This window comes from Monodon monoceros, unplaced genomic scaffold (genome assembly GCF_005190385.1).
Source record: "Monodon monoceros isolate NGI ecotype Baffin Bay Population unplaced genomic scaffold, NGI_Narwhal_1 Super_Scaffold_11, whole genome shotgun sequence".
Lineage (NCBI taxonomy): Eukaryota > Metazoa > Chordata > Mammalia > Artiodactyla > Monodontidae > Monodon > Monodon monoceros.
This window is the reverse complement of record NW_021703767.1, coordinates 72,449,133-72,465,579: the sequence shown is the minus strand read 5'-3', so window position 1 is coordinate 72,465,579 and position 16,447 is coordinate 72,449,133. Positions and strand designations below refer to the sequence as shown.

At 35.3% G+C, this 16,447-nt stretch overlaps 1 protein-coding gene across 14 annotated transcripts in view; it reads left to right on the top strand.

Moving 5' to 3' along the window:
- DLG1 (discs large MAGUK scaffold protein 1) overlaps positions 1–16,447 on the top strand; it is a 284,649-nt gene that overhangs the window by 150,940 nt on the left and 117,262 nt on the right. For all 14 annotated transcript variants that reach the window (XM_029215162.1, XM_029215160.1, XM_029215159.1 and 11 more), the window contains 4 exons: positions 9,217–9,267; positions 11,796–11,920; positions 13,946–14,115; positions 15,256–15,392. In XM_029215162.1, coding sequence (XP_029070995.1) covers positions 9,217–9,267; positions 11,796–11,920; positions 13,946–14,115; positions 15,256–15,392 — 483 coding nt within the window. The remainder of the gene's footprint in view (positions 1–9,216; positions 9,268–11,795; positions 11,921–13,945; positions 14,116–15,255; positions 15,393–16,447) is intronic.

Here is a 16,447-nt window from a genome sequence, read left to right as displayed (position 1 = left end):
AGAACTGCATCTTCCAAAATAGTAAGCCACTGGCCATGTGTTGGTATTTAATTTATATTGATCAAAATTCAATAATATTTAAAATATAGTTTCTCTGTTTCAGTAGTCACATTTCAAGCACTCAGTAACCATGTGTGGGTAAGTAACTCCTGTATTGGAAAAGGCAGATTATTTTACACTTCCATCATCACAGAAACTTCTTTTGGACAGTGTTGATGTAGCAAAGTTAAAAACTCAAAATAACCAAGTAAAATTTTAAATAAAAGTAATTTGGAGGGATTTCCCTGCAGATAACAAAACACTGTCTAATTAAAGCAGCATAGTTCTTGTCCCAAACCATATTAGATCAGTGGAATACAACTCATCTTTGCTATATGTTATATAATCTGATTTTTTTTCCTGGTCAGGTATATTATACAGTAGTTGTTCTTAGTTATGACCTTATGGGACTTTTTCCCCATTAATATTAAGATTTTTTTTTTAATATTTAGAAATTTACCACCAGTTCTTAAGTGTCTTTGGAATTTCTTCCTTTTACCCAAATTATTGCCATAACTTCTTTATCAATTTACTTTTCTCCAATTTCTCTCCATTTCTGTTACATACTGCCACAATTCTTTTTCTGGAAAATCTGTTAAACCTACTTGATGCTCCAAAACTTTCAAGAATATTTCTCATTCATCAGGGAAGCAGTCAAGACCTTTCACAATCAGGCTCCAATCCACTTCTACTTTCTTCTCCAGCTTTCCCCCCACCCCTGATACACAATCCCATTTTGTTAATAGGACTAAATTCAAAACCTGGGAAGTACTAAAATTACAGTTCTCAAGAAGTATTCTAAATCTATTCTTTTCTATTTTTAAGGGGGAAAAATATTTTGTCAGTAAAATATTACGTTGTCTAAAGATTGACCTCTCTTCTCTCATTTTATACACAGCTTACCTCTCACGTTATCCTGTTAATTGAGAGTGATAAACCCATTAGCCAAGCATTTCTTTCCTGTTGGAAGCCACATTTTGTAAAGCTATTATAAAAAGAAAACTAAGCAAATCAACCATTTTGTAGTTTTGCTGGAAACTATATAGCTTTTGAAAATATTACACCAACATTATTTTTTTGTACCTTTACTGTTAATAAAGTGGTACTTGTAGAGTAATTGTGGTTTTGATAATGTATTCTTGGCATTTAGAAGCCCAGTTTGAACGTGTTTAATGATGTTATTGAATTGTCTCTATACATGAAATTATCAGACAGTTTCAGGTTATTAAGCATATAGGAATAAAGTCATCTGGGGTTCATATGGCCTTCTCACTTTTCACCTTTGTTAAATTACTCTGTGCTACCGTGAATCCTCACCAGATATCAATACATCATGACTTGGCATTAAGTGAAGCGTCAAGGACGTTTACTAAGTACCTACCTTTTTTTTTTTTCTTTTTTAATACAGCGGTTCTTATTAGTCATCAGTTTGTATACACATCAGTGTATACATGTCAATTCCAACCTCCCAATTCATCACAACACCACCCCCACCCCCCCGCGGCTTTCCCCCATTGGTGTCCACACGTTTGTTCTCTACATCTGTGTCTCAGTTTCTGCCCTGAAAACTGGTTCATCTGTACCATTTTTCGAGGCTCCACATATGTGCGTTAATATACGATATTTGTTTTTCTCTTTCTGACTTACTTCACTCTATATGACAGTCTCTAGATCCATCCACGTCTCAACAAATGACCCAATTTCATTCCTTTTTATGGCTGAGTAATATTCCATTGTATATATGTGCCACATTCTCCTTATCCATTTGTCTGTTGATGGGCATTTAGGTTGCTTCCATGACCTGGCTGTTGTAAAGAGTGCTGCAGTGAACATTGGGCTGCGTGTGTCTTTTTAAATTGTGGTTTTCTCTGGGTATATGCCCAGTAGTGGGATTGCTGGATCATATGATAATTCTATTTTTAGTTTTTTAAGGAACTTCCATACTGTTCTCCATAGTGGCTGTATCAGCTTACATTCCCACCAAGAGTGCAAGAGGGTTCCCTTTTCTCCACACCTTTTCCAGCATTTGTTGCTTGTAGATTTTCCGATGAAGCCCTCTAACTGGTGTGAGCTGATACCTCATTGTAGTTTTGATTAGCATTTCTCTAATAATTAGTGATGTTGAGCAGCTTTTCATGTGCTTCTTGGCCATCTGTATGTCTTCTTTGGAGAAATGTCTATTTAGGTCTTCTGCCCATTTTTGGATTGGGTTGTTTGTTTTTTAATTTTGAGCTGCATGAGCTGTTTATATATTTTGGAGATTAATCCTTTCTCCATTGATTCATTTGCAAATATTTTTTCCCATTCTGAGGGTTGTCTTTTCATCTTGTTTATGGTTTCCTTTGCCGTGCAAAACTTTTAAGTTTCATTAGGTCCCATTTCTTTATTTTTGTTTTTATTTCTATTACTCTAGGAGGTGGATCAAAAAATTCTTGCTGTGATTTATGTCAGCGAGTGTTCTTCCTATGTTTTCCTCTAAGACTTTTATAGTGTCTGGTCTTACCTTTAGGTCTCTTATCCATTTTGAGTTTATTTTTGTGTATGGTGTTAGGGAGTGTTCTAATTTCATTCTTTTACATGTAGCTGTCCAGTTTTCCCAGCACCACTTATTGAAGAGACTGTCTTTTCTCCATTGTATATTCTTGCCTCCTTTGTCATAGATTAGTTGACCATAGGTGCGTGGGTTTACCTCTGGGCTTGCTATCATGTTCCATTGATCTGTGTTTCTATTTTTGTGCCAGCACCGTATTGTCTTGATTACTGTAGCTTTGTAGTATAGTCTGAAGTCAGGGAGTCTGATTCCTGCAGCTACGTTTTTTTCCCTCAAGATTCCTTTGGCTGTTCGGGGTCTTTTGTGTCTCCATACAAATTTTAAGATTTTTTTGTTCTAGTTCCATTAAAAATGCCATTGGTAATTTGATAGGGATTGCATTGACTCTGTAGATTGCTTTGGGTAGTATAGTCATTTTCAGAATATTGATTCTTCCAATCCAAGAACCTGGTATATCTCTCCATCTGTTGGTGTCATCTTTAATTTCTTTCATCAGTGTCTTATAGTTTTTTGCATACAGGTCTTTTGTCTCCCTACGAAGGTTTATTCCTAGGTATTTTATTCTTTTTGTTGCAGTGGTAAATGGGAGTGTTTCCTTAATTTCTCTTTCGGATATTTCATCATTAGTGTATAGGAATGCAAGAGATTTCTGTGCATTAATTTTGTATCCTGCAACTTCACCAAAGTCATTGATTAGGTCTAGTAGTTTTCTGGTGGCATCTTTAGGATTCTCTATGTATAGTATCATGTCATCTGCAAACAGTGGCAGTTTTACTTCTTTTCCAATTTGTATTTCTTTTATTTCTTTTTCTTCTCTGATTGCCATGGCTAGGACTTCCAAAACTATGTTGAATAATAGCGGTGAGAGTGGACATCCTTGTGTTGTTCCTGATCTTAGAGGAAATGCTTTCAGTTTTTCGCCATTGAGGATGATGTTTGCTGTGGGTTTGTCATATATGGTCTTTATTATGTTCAGGTATGTTCCCTCTATGCCCACTTTCTGGAGAGTTTTCATCATAAATGGGTGTTGAATTTTGTCAAAAGCTTTCTCTGCATCTATTGAAATGATCATATGGTTTTTCTTCTTCAATTTGTTAATATGGTGTATCAGATCGATTGATTTATGTATACTGAAGAATCCTTGCATCCCTGGGATAAATCCCACCTGATCATGGTGTATGATCCTGTTAATGTGTCGTTGGATTTTGTTTGCTAGTATTTTGTTGAGGATTTTTGCAGCTATATTCATGAGTGATATTGGTCTGTAATTTTCCTTTTTTGTAGTATCTTTGTCTGGTTTGGTATCAAGGTGATGGTGGCCTCACAGAATGAGTTTGGGAGTGTTCCTTCCTCCCGTTTTTTGGAAGAGTTTGAGAAGGATGGGTGTTAGCTCTTCTCTAAATGTTTGATAGAATTCACCTGTGAAGCCATCTGGTCCTGGACTTTTGTTTGTTGGAAGATTTTTAATCACAGTTTCAAATTCATTACTTTTGACTGGTCTGTTCATATTTTCTATTTCTTCCTGGTTCAGTCTTGGAAGGTTATCCCTTTCTAAGAATTTGTCCATTTCTTCCAGGTTGTCCATTTTGTTGGCATAGAGTTGCTTGTAGTAGTCTCTTAGGATGCTTTGTATTTCTGTGGTGTCTGTGGTAACTTCTCTGTGTCTGTGGTAATTTCAATTCTAATTTTATTGATATGAGTCCTCTCCCTCTTTTTCTTGATGAGTCTGGCTAATGGTTTATCAATTTAGTTTATCTTCTCAAAGAACCAGCTTTTAGTTTTATTGATCTTTGCTATTGTCTTCTTTGTTTCTATTTCATTTACTTCTGCTCTGATCTTTATGATTTCTTTCCTTCTGCTAACTTTGGGTTTTGTTTGTTCTTCTTTCTCTAGTTCCTTTAGGTGTAAGGTTAGATTATTTTTGAGTTGTTTCTTGAGGTAGGCTTGTATAGCTATAAACTTCCCTCTTAGAACTGCTTTTGCTGTATCCCATAGGTTTTGGATCGTCATGTTTTCATTGTCATTGTCTCTAGGTATTTTTTGATTTCCTCTTTGATTTCTTCAGTGATCTCTTGGTTATTTAGTAATGTAGTTTTTAGCCTCCATGTGTTTTTGCTTTTTACATTTTTTCCCCTGTAATTCATTTCTAATCTCATAGCGTTGTCATCATAAAAGATGCTTGATATGATTTCAATTTTCTTAAATTTACTGAGGCTTGATTTGTGACCCAAGAGGTGATCTATCCTGGAGAATGTTCCGTGCGCACTTGAGAAGAAAGTGTAATCTGCTGTTTTTGGATGGAATGTCCTATAAATATCAATTAAATCTACCTGATTTATTGTGTCATTTAAAGCTTCTGTTTCCTTATTTATTTTGATTTTGGATGATCTGTCCATTGGTGTAAGTGAGGTGTTAAAGTCCCCCACTATTATTGTGTTACTGTTGATTTCCTCTTTTACAGCTGTTAGCAGTTGCCTTATGTATTGAGGTGCTCCTATGTTGGGTGCATATATATTTATAATTGTTATATCTTCTTCTTGGATTGATCCCTTGATCATTATGTAGTGTCCTTCCTTGTCTCTTGTAACACTCTTTATTTTAAAGTCTATTTTATCTGATTTGAGTGTTGCTACTCCAGCTTTCTTTTGATTTCCATTTGCATGGAATATCTTTTTCCATGCCCTCACTTTCAGTCTGTATGTGTTCCTAGGTCTGAAGTGGGTCTCTTGTAGACAGCATATATATGGGTCTTGTTTTTGTATCCATTCAGCAAGCCTGTGTCTTTTGGTTGGAGCAATTTATCCATTCACGTTTAAGGTAATTATCAATATGCATGTTCCTATGACCATTTTCTTAATTGTTTTGGATTTGTTTTTGTAGGTCCTTTTCTTCTCTTGTGTTTCCCACTTAGAGAAGTTCCTTTAGCATTTGTTGTAGAGCTGGTTTGGTGGTGCTGAATTCTCTTAGCTTTTGCTTGTCTGTAAAGCTTTTGATTTCTCCATTGAATCTGAATGAGATCCTTGCCGGGTAGAGTAATCTTGGTTGTAGGTTCTTCCCTTTCATCACTTTAAGTATATCATGCCACTCCCTTCTGGCTTGTAGAGTTTCTGCTGAGAAATCAGCTGTTAACCTTATGGGAGTTCCCTTGTATGTTATTTGTTGTTTTTCCCTTGCTGCTTTCAATAATTTTTCTTTGTCTTTAATTTTTGTCAGTTTGATTACTGTGTGTCTTGGCCTGTTTCTCCTTGGGTTTATCCTGTGTGGGACTCGCTGCGCTTCCTGGACTTGGGTGGCTATTTCCTTTCCCATGTTAGGGAAGTTTTCGACTATAATCTCTTCAAATATTTTCTTGGTTCCTTTCTCTCTCTCTTCTCCTTCTGGGACCCCTATAATGCGAATGTTGTTGCGTTTAATGTTGTCCCAGAGGTCTCTTAGGCTGTCATTTCTTTTTATCCTTTTTTCTTTGTTCTGCAGCAGTGAATTCCACCATTCTGTCTTCCAGTTCACTTATCCATTCTTCTGCCTCACTTATTCTGCTACTGATTCCTTCTAGTGTATTTTTCATTTCAGTTACTGTATTGTTCATCTCTGTTTGTTCTTTAATTCTTCTAGGTCTTCGTTAAACATTTCTTGCATCTTCTCGATCTTTGCCTCCATTGTTTTTCCGAGGTCCTGGATCATCTTCACTGTCATTATTATGAATTCTTTTTCTGGAAGGTTGCATATCTCTACTTCATTTAGTTGTTTTTCTGGGGTTTTGTCTTGTTCCTTCATCTGGTACATAGCCCTCTGCCTTTTCATCTTGTCTGTCTTTCTGTGAATATGATTTCTGTTCCACAGGCTGCAGGATCGTAGTTCTTGCTTCTGCTGTCTGTCCTCTGGTGGATGAGGCTATTTGAGAGGCTTGTGCAGGTTTCCTGATGGGAGGGACTGGTGGTGGGTCAAGCTTGGAGTACCTACCTTTTGAGAAGGCTTAATGGTGAAAATCTCAAATACCTTAAATCAGAAGTCCATAAGCTCACAACACAAAAATTTATACTATATTACATATTAACACCAAAAGGACTGTATAAGTATACTGACTTGGAAATGTTTTCCAGAATAAAATTTCAGGCTATTTAGAAATGAACAAATGGACAAAAATAGAGCCCAATGTAGCAGTTTGGGGATTTGGCAAAAGCCATATGCCAAGGAAAATTTATTAACTTTAATGGGTGTTTCTAAAAATAGAAAAAGTAATAAGCATAAATGAATTGCGCATTCAACTCAAGAAGCTTTATAAAGGGCCTAAGGAAAGAGTAAAGAATTGATAAAAAATAAAAGCAGAATGTAATAGCATAGAATGTAATAAATCAGTGATGTTAAAAGTACTTCTTTGATAAAGACTGATAGACTTTTAGCAAGTCTGAGCACGAAAAAGTATAGATGATACAAATAACCTTTAGAATAAGAAGAGTGGTATAGCTGCAGATACAGATTTTATTTTTACTCATAAAAAAGAACTTCCAGGGCTTCCCTGGTGGTGCAGTGGTTGAGGGTCCACCTGCCGATGCGGGGGACGCGGGTTCGTGCCCCAGTCCAGGAGGATCCCACATGCCGCGGAGCGGCTGGGCCCGTGGGCCATGGCCACTGGGCCTGCGCGTCCGGAGCCTGTGCTCCGCAATGGGAGAGGCCACAACAGTGAGAAGCCCACGTACCGCAAAAAAAAAAAAAAAAAGAACTTCCAGTCAAGTTGGCAGGGTATGCATATGTATAACCCTCCTGCACTCTATAGGCATATAAATCATAGATTTATATATATATACACAGATATATTGTGTGTATGTATATATGTTTGTATATATATGTATGTGTATTTGTGTGTGTATACACACATATGTATAACATAATTTCAAAAACAAGAAGAAAATCTCTTCAGTTGAAAAAGAAGATGAAACAAAGTAGCAATTGGGTTTGTATCCATTAGAACCATAAGAATTAAGAACCCAAAAAAGTAGTAGAGATGAGTTTCAAAAATCCTCAGGAAAAAAACCCCTAGCTCCTGCTTTGGACCTGAATTAGGGGTTGCTTCTTATAGTATGGTGAAGAAAACAGACTACCTTACATGGATTTCATTATTCTGTTGTTTCATTATTTTATTGCTGTATAACAAACCACCCTGAAACTTCGTGGCTTTAAAAATAATTCATTATTTCTCATGATTTTCTGGGTTAACTGGATAGTTCTGTTTTACACGATCTTGGCTGGGGCACTGGAAAAGACTGGAAGATCCAAAATAGCCTCATTGACCATGGCCGGCAGTTAGTGCTAGTTGCCGGTTAGAGGTGCAGCTGGGGCTTTTGGCCAGGGGTCTTGATGCTCCTTCATTTGAATCTCTTCATAGGATCTTTGAGTTTCCTCACATTATAGCTTCTGGATTCTAAGAATGTGCATTCTAAGACAAAGGCAAACACTACAAGGCATCACATGACCTAGATTCAAAAACCACAAAGCATTTGTGCCACATTCTTTTTAACAGAGGTCATCTAGAACCTGCCTAGATCCGAGGGAAGGGGAAGTAGATAACATCTCTTGATGGTAGGATGGTTCAATCATATTGCAGAAGAGCACTTGTGATGGAAGGATGGGATGCATCTGGAGATGAAGTTTATCACAATCCCTGTTTGACTTATTAGTTTGGGTATTTTGCCCAGCTTCGTATCACCAGAAATGTTAAAGCAATGATTTGAATCCCAGTTAATGTGATTCCATGCACTATTCAGCCTTCACCAGTGGCCTTTGCTATGGGAATTACTTCTTCCAGGAGGAGACATGGAATAAATTAGAAGGAATGAGAGAAAGTGCTTGGTCTGTATGGTGTAAGCAAGAATGTGAATAGTGAATCAAAGTTGGACATGAAATATGTAACTGAAATTTGACCGAGGAAGCAATAAAGTAACAGATGTGGAGGGAGGAACTTGCAGGATATGTAAAGGAAGGAGGAAGTCATTCAAGTGTGATGGTATATAAGGCTCATGAAGAGGTGAGAAACATGTTAGAATGAAGTTGAGTGATAGATTGGGGTCAGTTCATACAGAGCCTTGTATGAGAGTTTTTGAGAATTTTGGAGCAAGTATGTTATACATGGGCTCCATAAAGATCCATCTATGTAAAACACATTAGAATGATTTGAGCAATGGAGAACAGTAATCTAAGAGATTGGGTAGATTACACTTGCAGTAGTCCAGATGAGTTAACAAAGGCTTTTGAAGCAAGGTAATAGCAATGAAAATGAAGGGGTGATGGTTTTCAGGAAGAAATGAAATATTTAAGTCAGTAAGAATTGGCAGCTGATTAGATGTGTGGATCAAGGCAGAGAAGAGAGTCAAGAGTTCAGTAAGTATTAAAAGCTGAATGTACCCTTTCTGTATGTGAAAGTCACAATATCATGAGTGTCAACTCATTAATACATTTGTATTCTTCCATTCCTTGAAAATCTTCCCTAAAACTATTAAAATCAAGCTATATTATTTGATTACTATCACATTTAACAGGTTTTTATTAAGAAATCATGCAAAAATTATGTCTTGCCATTTTAAATTTCACACTCTAAATTTCTGTGCTACTTCTTTTTTTTCCCCCATTAGGTTAATGGCACTGATGCAGATTATGAATATGAAGAAATCACACTTGAAAGGGTAAAAACTATTAATTATCTTAAGTTTTTATGCATAAACCTGTTGCTTTAAATAACTCTTTAAATATACTGCTCTTTCATATAGGATCCAAGGAAGATCACCTTTCAGAACCATATAATATTAGTTTCTTTAATGAGTCCACGTATAAAATTAGCCATGGCATTTTCAGAACATGTTGCTTTTCTTTAATAACCTTTTTTTTTTAAATAAACTTTTTATTTAATATAGTTTTAGATTTACAGAAAAGTAGTACAGAGAGTTTCCATTTACCCTGGACTCAGTTTCACCTATTATTAACATCTTTTCATTACTAGAATACATTTTTTTCAACTAATGAACCAATAGTGATATATTATTATTAACTGAAGTCTACTTTATTTGGATTTCCTTACTTTTTATGTTTTTCTCTTCCAGGATCGCATCTGGAATACCACATTACATTTAGTTATGATGTCTCCTTGTGCTCCTCTAGACTGACAGTTTCTCAGATTTTTCTCAGTTTTTAATTTTATTATTTATCTTTCACATAGTAAAATATTTATTTTAAATAAGTATTTAATATCCTAGTAATATGGTCATTGTATCAGTTTTGTTTCCCAGCAAGATAAAAACCATAGATTTAATGGAAAAAACCTTATTGAAAACTTCTTATCCATTCCCCCAGTCAGAAAATAATTTAAGGATACAATTCAGATGTGTAAATTTTCTTGATGTATTTTCCCCTTAAGAATATCTGCATTTAATTGATACTGTATTTTAGCAGAGCCACCTTGTCTGACCAGCATTTTTGGGAAATGAAGTGCTCTGCATAACTGAATTTTCTAAGTAACTGAATGTCTGTATATTTAAAATCCTAGGTAATTAGATTTGTTTACGTTTGAAGCCAGAATAAACTGAATAAAAATAGACTTCAGAGGGATAATAGATTTTTATTGCCTGTTTACCTGAATTTGGGCCCACCTGTTCAAGTGGCATGGATGACTGAGTCTTACAAGTAAATAGAGTATTAATGTATTGTACACATTTTAATGTGGCATTTTGTTGGTTTTTTCCCAGCTTTATTGAGATTTCTTGACATATAGTCCTAACTTTTTATCTTATTCATCTTTTCATTTTTTCCCAGTACCTTTTAAATTCCTCTGTTTAGTCAGAACTGTACATTGTATTTTTCATTGATTAAAGAGCTTATGTACCAGGAATTGGGGAGATGTTGTTAAAGTATAAAAACTTGCAACTAGAAGATGAATAAGTTCCAGAGATCTAATGCACAGGTAGTGAATATAATCAACAATACTGTATTATAATCTTCAGAATTGCTAAGAGACTAGATCTTAAATGTTCTCACCACAAAAAATAAATGGCAATTATGTGACCTCATACAGGTGTTAGCTAAATAAAGCTAAGGTGGTAATCATATTGTACTATATAAATGTATCAAATCAATATGTTGTATACCTTAAACTTACACAAAGTTATTTGTAATTATATCTCAATTTTTTAAAAAACAAGTAAAAACGAGAACTCGAATACCTGAGTAACTTGGTAGCCCCATACAACCTATTGATACTATTATTGATACTCTAGTACCTCTTGAAGAGTTTAGACTGAAAAAATTTTTTTATTAAAATAGAATTTTAGGACATGTCATAGTCTAGTGAAATTCTAAGCTATTTAATACAAACAGTTTAGTAATAGATCCAGATATACCCACTTATTTGAGCTGCCTGAAAACCAAAGTTAGAACATTCTTGCAAAAATAAACGTTTAATACCTTTGCTTAGATCAGTTTTGCTTTTTGTAGCAGTAGAACCCTTTCTTCAAAGAAAATATTATTCAAAAATCTAGTACGTAAATAAAATAAGCAAGAAGTGTAATGCTACTTTGGCAAAATTGACTGCTGTCAAGAAAGTACACCAATGTTAAGTTCTCCAGTTGGACTTTCAGTATTAAAAACTGCCTTTTGCTGGTCAGGTGTCTTGGTTAAACACATCAAGGATGATGGCTGTGTTACTTAGCTCATACAATTTGGTCATTTTAAAATAAGCTGATGGCAAAGTTAGCAGAAGAAAAGCACCACCCAGTACCCCTTTTTTAAAAATTTAGGATGAAATAATATATTGGTATTACCTACTCGGAAATAACAGCAGCAGAAGGATCACTTCATTGTTTTTCTCTTGGGAGCAATTTGCCTTACCAAACATGAGCAAGATGCAGCCTAAAAGAAAGAGACCTAATAGTGAAACCTCTCCAAGGACAAACTGCACATAATTTTAAAGAAGGAATCGTAGACCAGAGTCCAGAAGTACTCAGTACATCATCAGCCTCACATATTCAGCAGTAATACCTCTGAATTCATAGAGAAAAAAGAGCTTTCCTTATATTTCTTAATTTAAAATCATCATATTTCCTATACATATGCCTTTATGTGTGTGTTCCCTATGTTAGTACAGTTTCTAGGTCCTATAATGACAGGAACCTATCAATAAAGATTATTATTCAGTGTCAATTTTTTTCCCCTCTATCCCCAGGGAAATTCAGGGCTTGGTTTCAGCATTGCAGGAGGTACAGACAACCCACACATTGGAGATGACTCAAGTATTTTCATTACCAAAATAATTGCAGGGGGAGCAGCTGCCCAAGATGGAAGATTGCGGTATGTTTTGCATTTTATGTTGTGATACCAAACCCTCTTTGTATCTTTTTCTTGAGGCAAACTGTACAATGAATAAATACAAATGAACACTATCATAATAACTAACATAAGGTAGATGCTCAGATATCGAATAAATGAGATAATTGTGCTTTAAGCATTTTCCCTCTTTTCAATTAGGAATTCAGTTTTATCTTAGAAGTTAAGCATTTTGAATAATAAATTTGACTGTTTAAATATTTCTGAGCAAATTTATAGAAATCATAGATTTCCCATTGTATGTTCAAATACATTCACAAAATGTGTTATTTTCTGAGTGGGAAACGTGTATACGCTTATTTAAGGTACAGGGAATCATATATATCTGAGTTGGTATCCCAGACCACAAAGAGTAGTAAAGATTATGCAAACTTTAAATAAATTAATCTATTTTCTAAAGTGAATAAATGTAAGTAATATTGGTCTTTTGTTTAAATGTAATGTTCCATTTCAGAAAATATCTTTAGCATACTTTGTTGTTTCCTTAGACCATAGATTGTGGCACTTTTCTTGTTGCCTTATTTGTTGCTTTTTATACATGGTGATGGTTTTCTAAAGTTTTAGGACTAAGGATTATATATGGTCTGTTAAAAACAGTATCTTATTTTAAGGCTGTTCATGCCTTATACAGCTTTTCAGTTTCTAAACTTCTCACTGGATATGATAAGTGGTATATTAATGAAATTAAATATGAAATCAATAATTTGACTTTCATGTAAATGTAAATATTTACTTCCTGATTCTGTTATTGGCCTTTTATTTGTGCTTCATGTGTGAAAATTAGTATGCTCCATTTGTTTAACTGGAGAACATACCTATAGTACTAACTCTGAGGTGTCACTGTCTTTGGATATAGAATTTCTTTTCTCTAAAAAAGTTAATTAGATATAGAAGTTTATCATGATCACTTTCAATGTTTTAATTGTTTTGTTCCCCGTCCCTGCCCAATTTGAGATGACCATCTTTTAATTTGTTTTCTTATTTTTTTTCTACATGAATACCATGCAGTTGAAACTGAGATTAGTTTATTTTTTGGTAAATCAATGAATTAATCTCAGTTTTGCTGCTGTGACCTTAAGCTAGTTATTCAGTCTGAGCCTCAGATTTTTTATGTTTGAATCACTGCTCTGTTAGTCATTGTCAGGGTGGCCTTGGGAAAGTTATTTAAACTTTGTACCTCAGTTTTTCTATCTATAAAATGGGGATATAAATATGTATCTACCTTACAGATTGTTGTAAGGGTTAAAACACTAAAAGAAGTTCCTAGCATGTGGTTAGTGCTAAATAAATATTTGCTGTTTTTCTAAAATATCTTAATTTCTATACGTAATCATACAAATTACAGCTGTCGGGACTTCCCTGGTGGCACAGTGTTTAGGAATCTGCCTGCCAAAGCAGGGGACACGGGTTCGCTCCCTGGTCTGGGAAGATCCCACATGCTGCAGAGCAGCTAAGCCCATGTGCCACAACTACTGAGGCTGCGCTCTAGAGCCCTCGAGCCACAACTGCTAAGCCCATGCACGGCCACTACTAAAGCCTACGCCCTCTAAGGCCCGTGTTCCACAACTACTGAGCCCACGTGCTGCAACTGCTGAAGACCGCGTGCCTAGAACCTGTGCTCCCCAACGAGGGACCGCCACCGCAATGAGCAGCCCATGCACCGCAACAAAGAGTAGCCCCCATTCGCCGCAACTAGAGAAAGCCCACGTGCAGCAACGAAGACCCAGACACAGCCAAAAAAAAAAAAAAATTATAGCTGTCGTTATTATTTAATATTTTTGTATAATGATCTATTATTTGCACTGTTTCCTTTGCTGGCCCTTGGGAAATGTTTGTATTTATATGAGTTTTTGATACATTGGAATTTAACATGCAGTTTCTTATAAATAATTCTAGTAAATAATTCTCTTGTCAAGAAAAGAAAATTGGCAAAGAGAAAAATTGATATTAAAATTTTAATATTTAATTTTTAATGTTTTTTTTCCTCAGGGTCAATGACTGTATATTGCGAGTAAATGAAGTAGACGTTCGTGATGTGACACATAGCAAAGCAGTTGAAGCATTGAAAGAAGCGGGATCTATTGTACGCTTGTACGTAAAAAGACGGAAACCAGTATCAGAAAAAATAATGGAAATAAAGCTCATTAAAGGTCCTAAAGGTATGAAATAAATCAAACAAAGACAAATTATTAAGTAAGAAATCTCTAAGTGAAATGTAACTATGAAGTTATTTATGACATACATTCTAAGATTAACAATGCTGGTAAACTACAGAACTTAGTGAATTTTTAGAATTTCTGTGTTATTTCTACTGATTTTTGTCTTAAGTAGAATAGTATGCAGTCATGTGTAGTGTTGATATTAACTTGTAATCGTTAATCTACAAAGTGCATAAAATGCAGATACACAGGCTAAGAGAAAAAAATATTTATGAACATGTCATCAGTAGTTACATCTGCAATGAAGACTGTTAGGATGTGATCTGAATTTTGAAAACATGGATGGCATTGAGGATAAATGGAAATATTGATTCTAATTTGTGGCTTCATGGAAAAATGCATAGAGAGCTACAGGTTTGGCGTCAAAGCTATGGGATTTATGAATTATTGAAGCTCCTTACTTAAAATTAATTCATAGAATATTGAAAAGAGAAGCAGCATCTGCATTTCTGAAGCTGTTGGTTCTGCCCACCACCAATTTTTTTTTCTCAGTTTTAATCTTGTGGAAGTGTTAAAAGTGTTAGTAAGAAGTGCAATTATGATGGAAACAAAAGTGAAGCAATTTTACACCATCTCTTTGAACTAATAAACAAATGCATTTTACAAAGACACTTTAAGAAGTAACCTGGGTGGGGGTGGGGGGGTCTTCCCTGGTGGTCCAGCGGCTAAAGACTCCACGCTCCCAATGCAGGGGACCGGGTTCGATCCCTGGTCAGGGAACTAGATCCCGTATGCCACAACTAAAGGAGCCTGCATGCCGCAGCTAAAAGATCCCGCACAGCACAACAAAGATCCTGTGTGCCACAACTAAGACCTGGCACAGCCAATTAAATAAATAAATAATTTTTTTTTTTTTTTAAAGTAACCTGGGGGTAAAAAGGTTCTCATTTGTAACTATAGGAGCACCTATATTTGTAATTGCCCCTGATTACAAAATACTTAGGATTTTTAAAATAGGTAAATAGATAATTTTCTGTTTTAAAAAACATTAGTTTGGTGAAATTATCACCTAGTTTTCAGTCATTTGGACTTAAGTTTACATATATTGGTGAAATTCTAAAACTAGTGTTTTCCATACAGGTCTTGGGTTCAGCATTGCAGGAGGTGTTGGAAATCAACATATTCCTGGGGATAATAGCATCTATGTAACCAAAATAATTGAAGGAGGTGCAGCACATAAAGATGGTAAACTTCAGATTGGAGATAAACTTTTAGCAGTGAGTATAAGAAATCCATTGTTTTAAAAATCACTTTGATGTCTTTTTTTTTCTGACAGACTGAATTTCTACGTGCCAAAAATGTTTAAATGATATTTCCATGAGTGAATACTAGTCTTGCTTTAGTCAAAACCTGAAAAATGATTCTTTATTTGCCACTACCATTTCCTCTACTACCTCCCCTCTCTTTTTCTTTCATTCTGTTTAGGGGCTTGGATGCACAGAATTGTTTAGTTGTAATCCTTAGGTTCATAACATCATCATCCTTTGTTCATGTGTGACCTTGTTTTTCCCTTTCTTACTTTAATTAATTAATCAATTATTTTATTTATAATATAGTAAAAACTGCTAGTCATTACCCAACCCAAGAACTAGAATATCAACAACTTGTGTTCCTCATTCCTTTGTTTTTTAAAGATTGCTTAATCACATACATATTCCTAAATGTTTTGTTTAGTAGTGTGTGTTTTGGAAATTTTTAAAGGCTATTGTGCTATATATAGTCTTTTTTAATACTTTTCTCACTCAATATTGTTTTACTGAGACTTATCCATATGGTTGCCTAGAGCTGAGATTTATTCATTTACCCTCTTCATAATATTCTATTCTGGGACTGTAGACTGTATCACAATTTATCCAATCTTCATCAATAACTGTCTTAGTTCATGTTCCCTAGAAAAACAAAACCTGAAGAAAAGCTACTCTGCTAAGGTATTATTGGGAGGTATAACTTCAGAGAAGCTAGAGTGAGTGAAAATGAAAAGTGAGGCAGAGAATGAGGGAAAGCCAATACAATATATTGTGTTTCTGAGCTGGCTATAAAATCATAAGAAAATGTAGCTGATTGCTTGTTATGTAGGACAGTCTCCCAGGCAGGCAATGTGGAACTGCTAAACCTTAAGATCCAGCCATCCAGGGAAAAGAAAGGATTTTATCTACTGACGCCTTTTAGTCTCCTGTCTCTTGTTAGTTAGAGTCTAACCCCACGGGGGTTAACTGTCCTAGATTTCTTGACTGTGTTACCCAGCCCCTCTGGACAAATGCTAAGAAAGCCA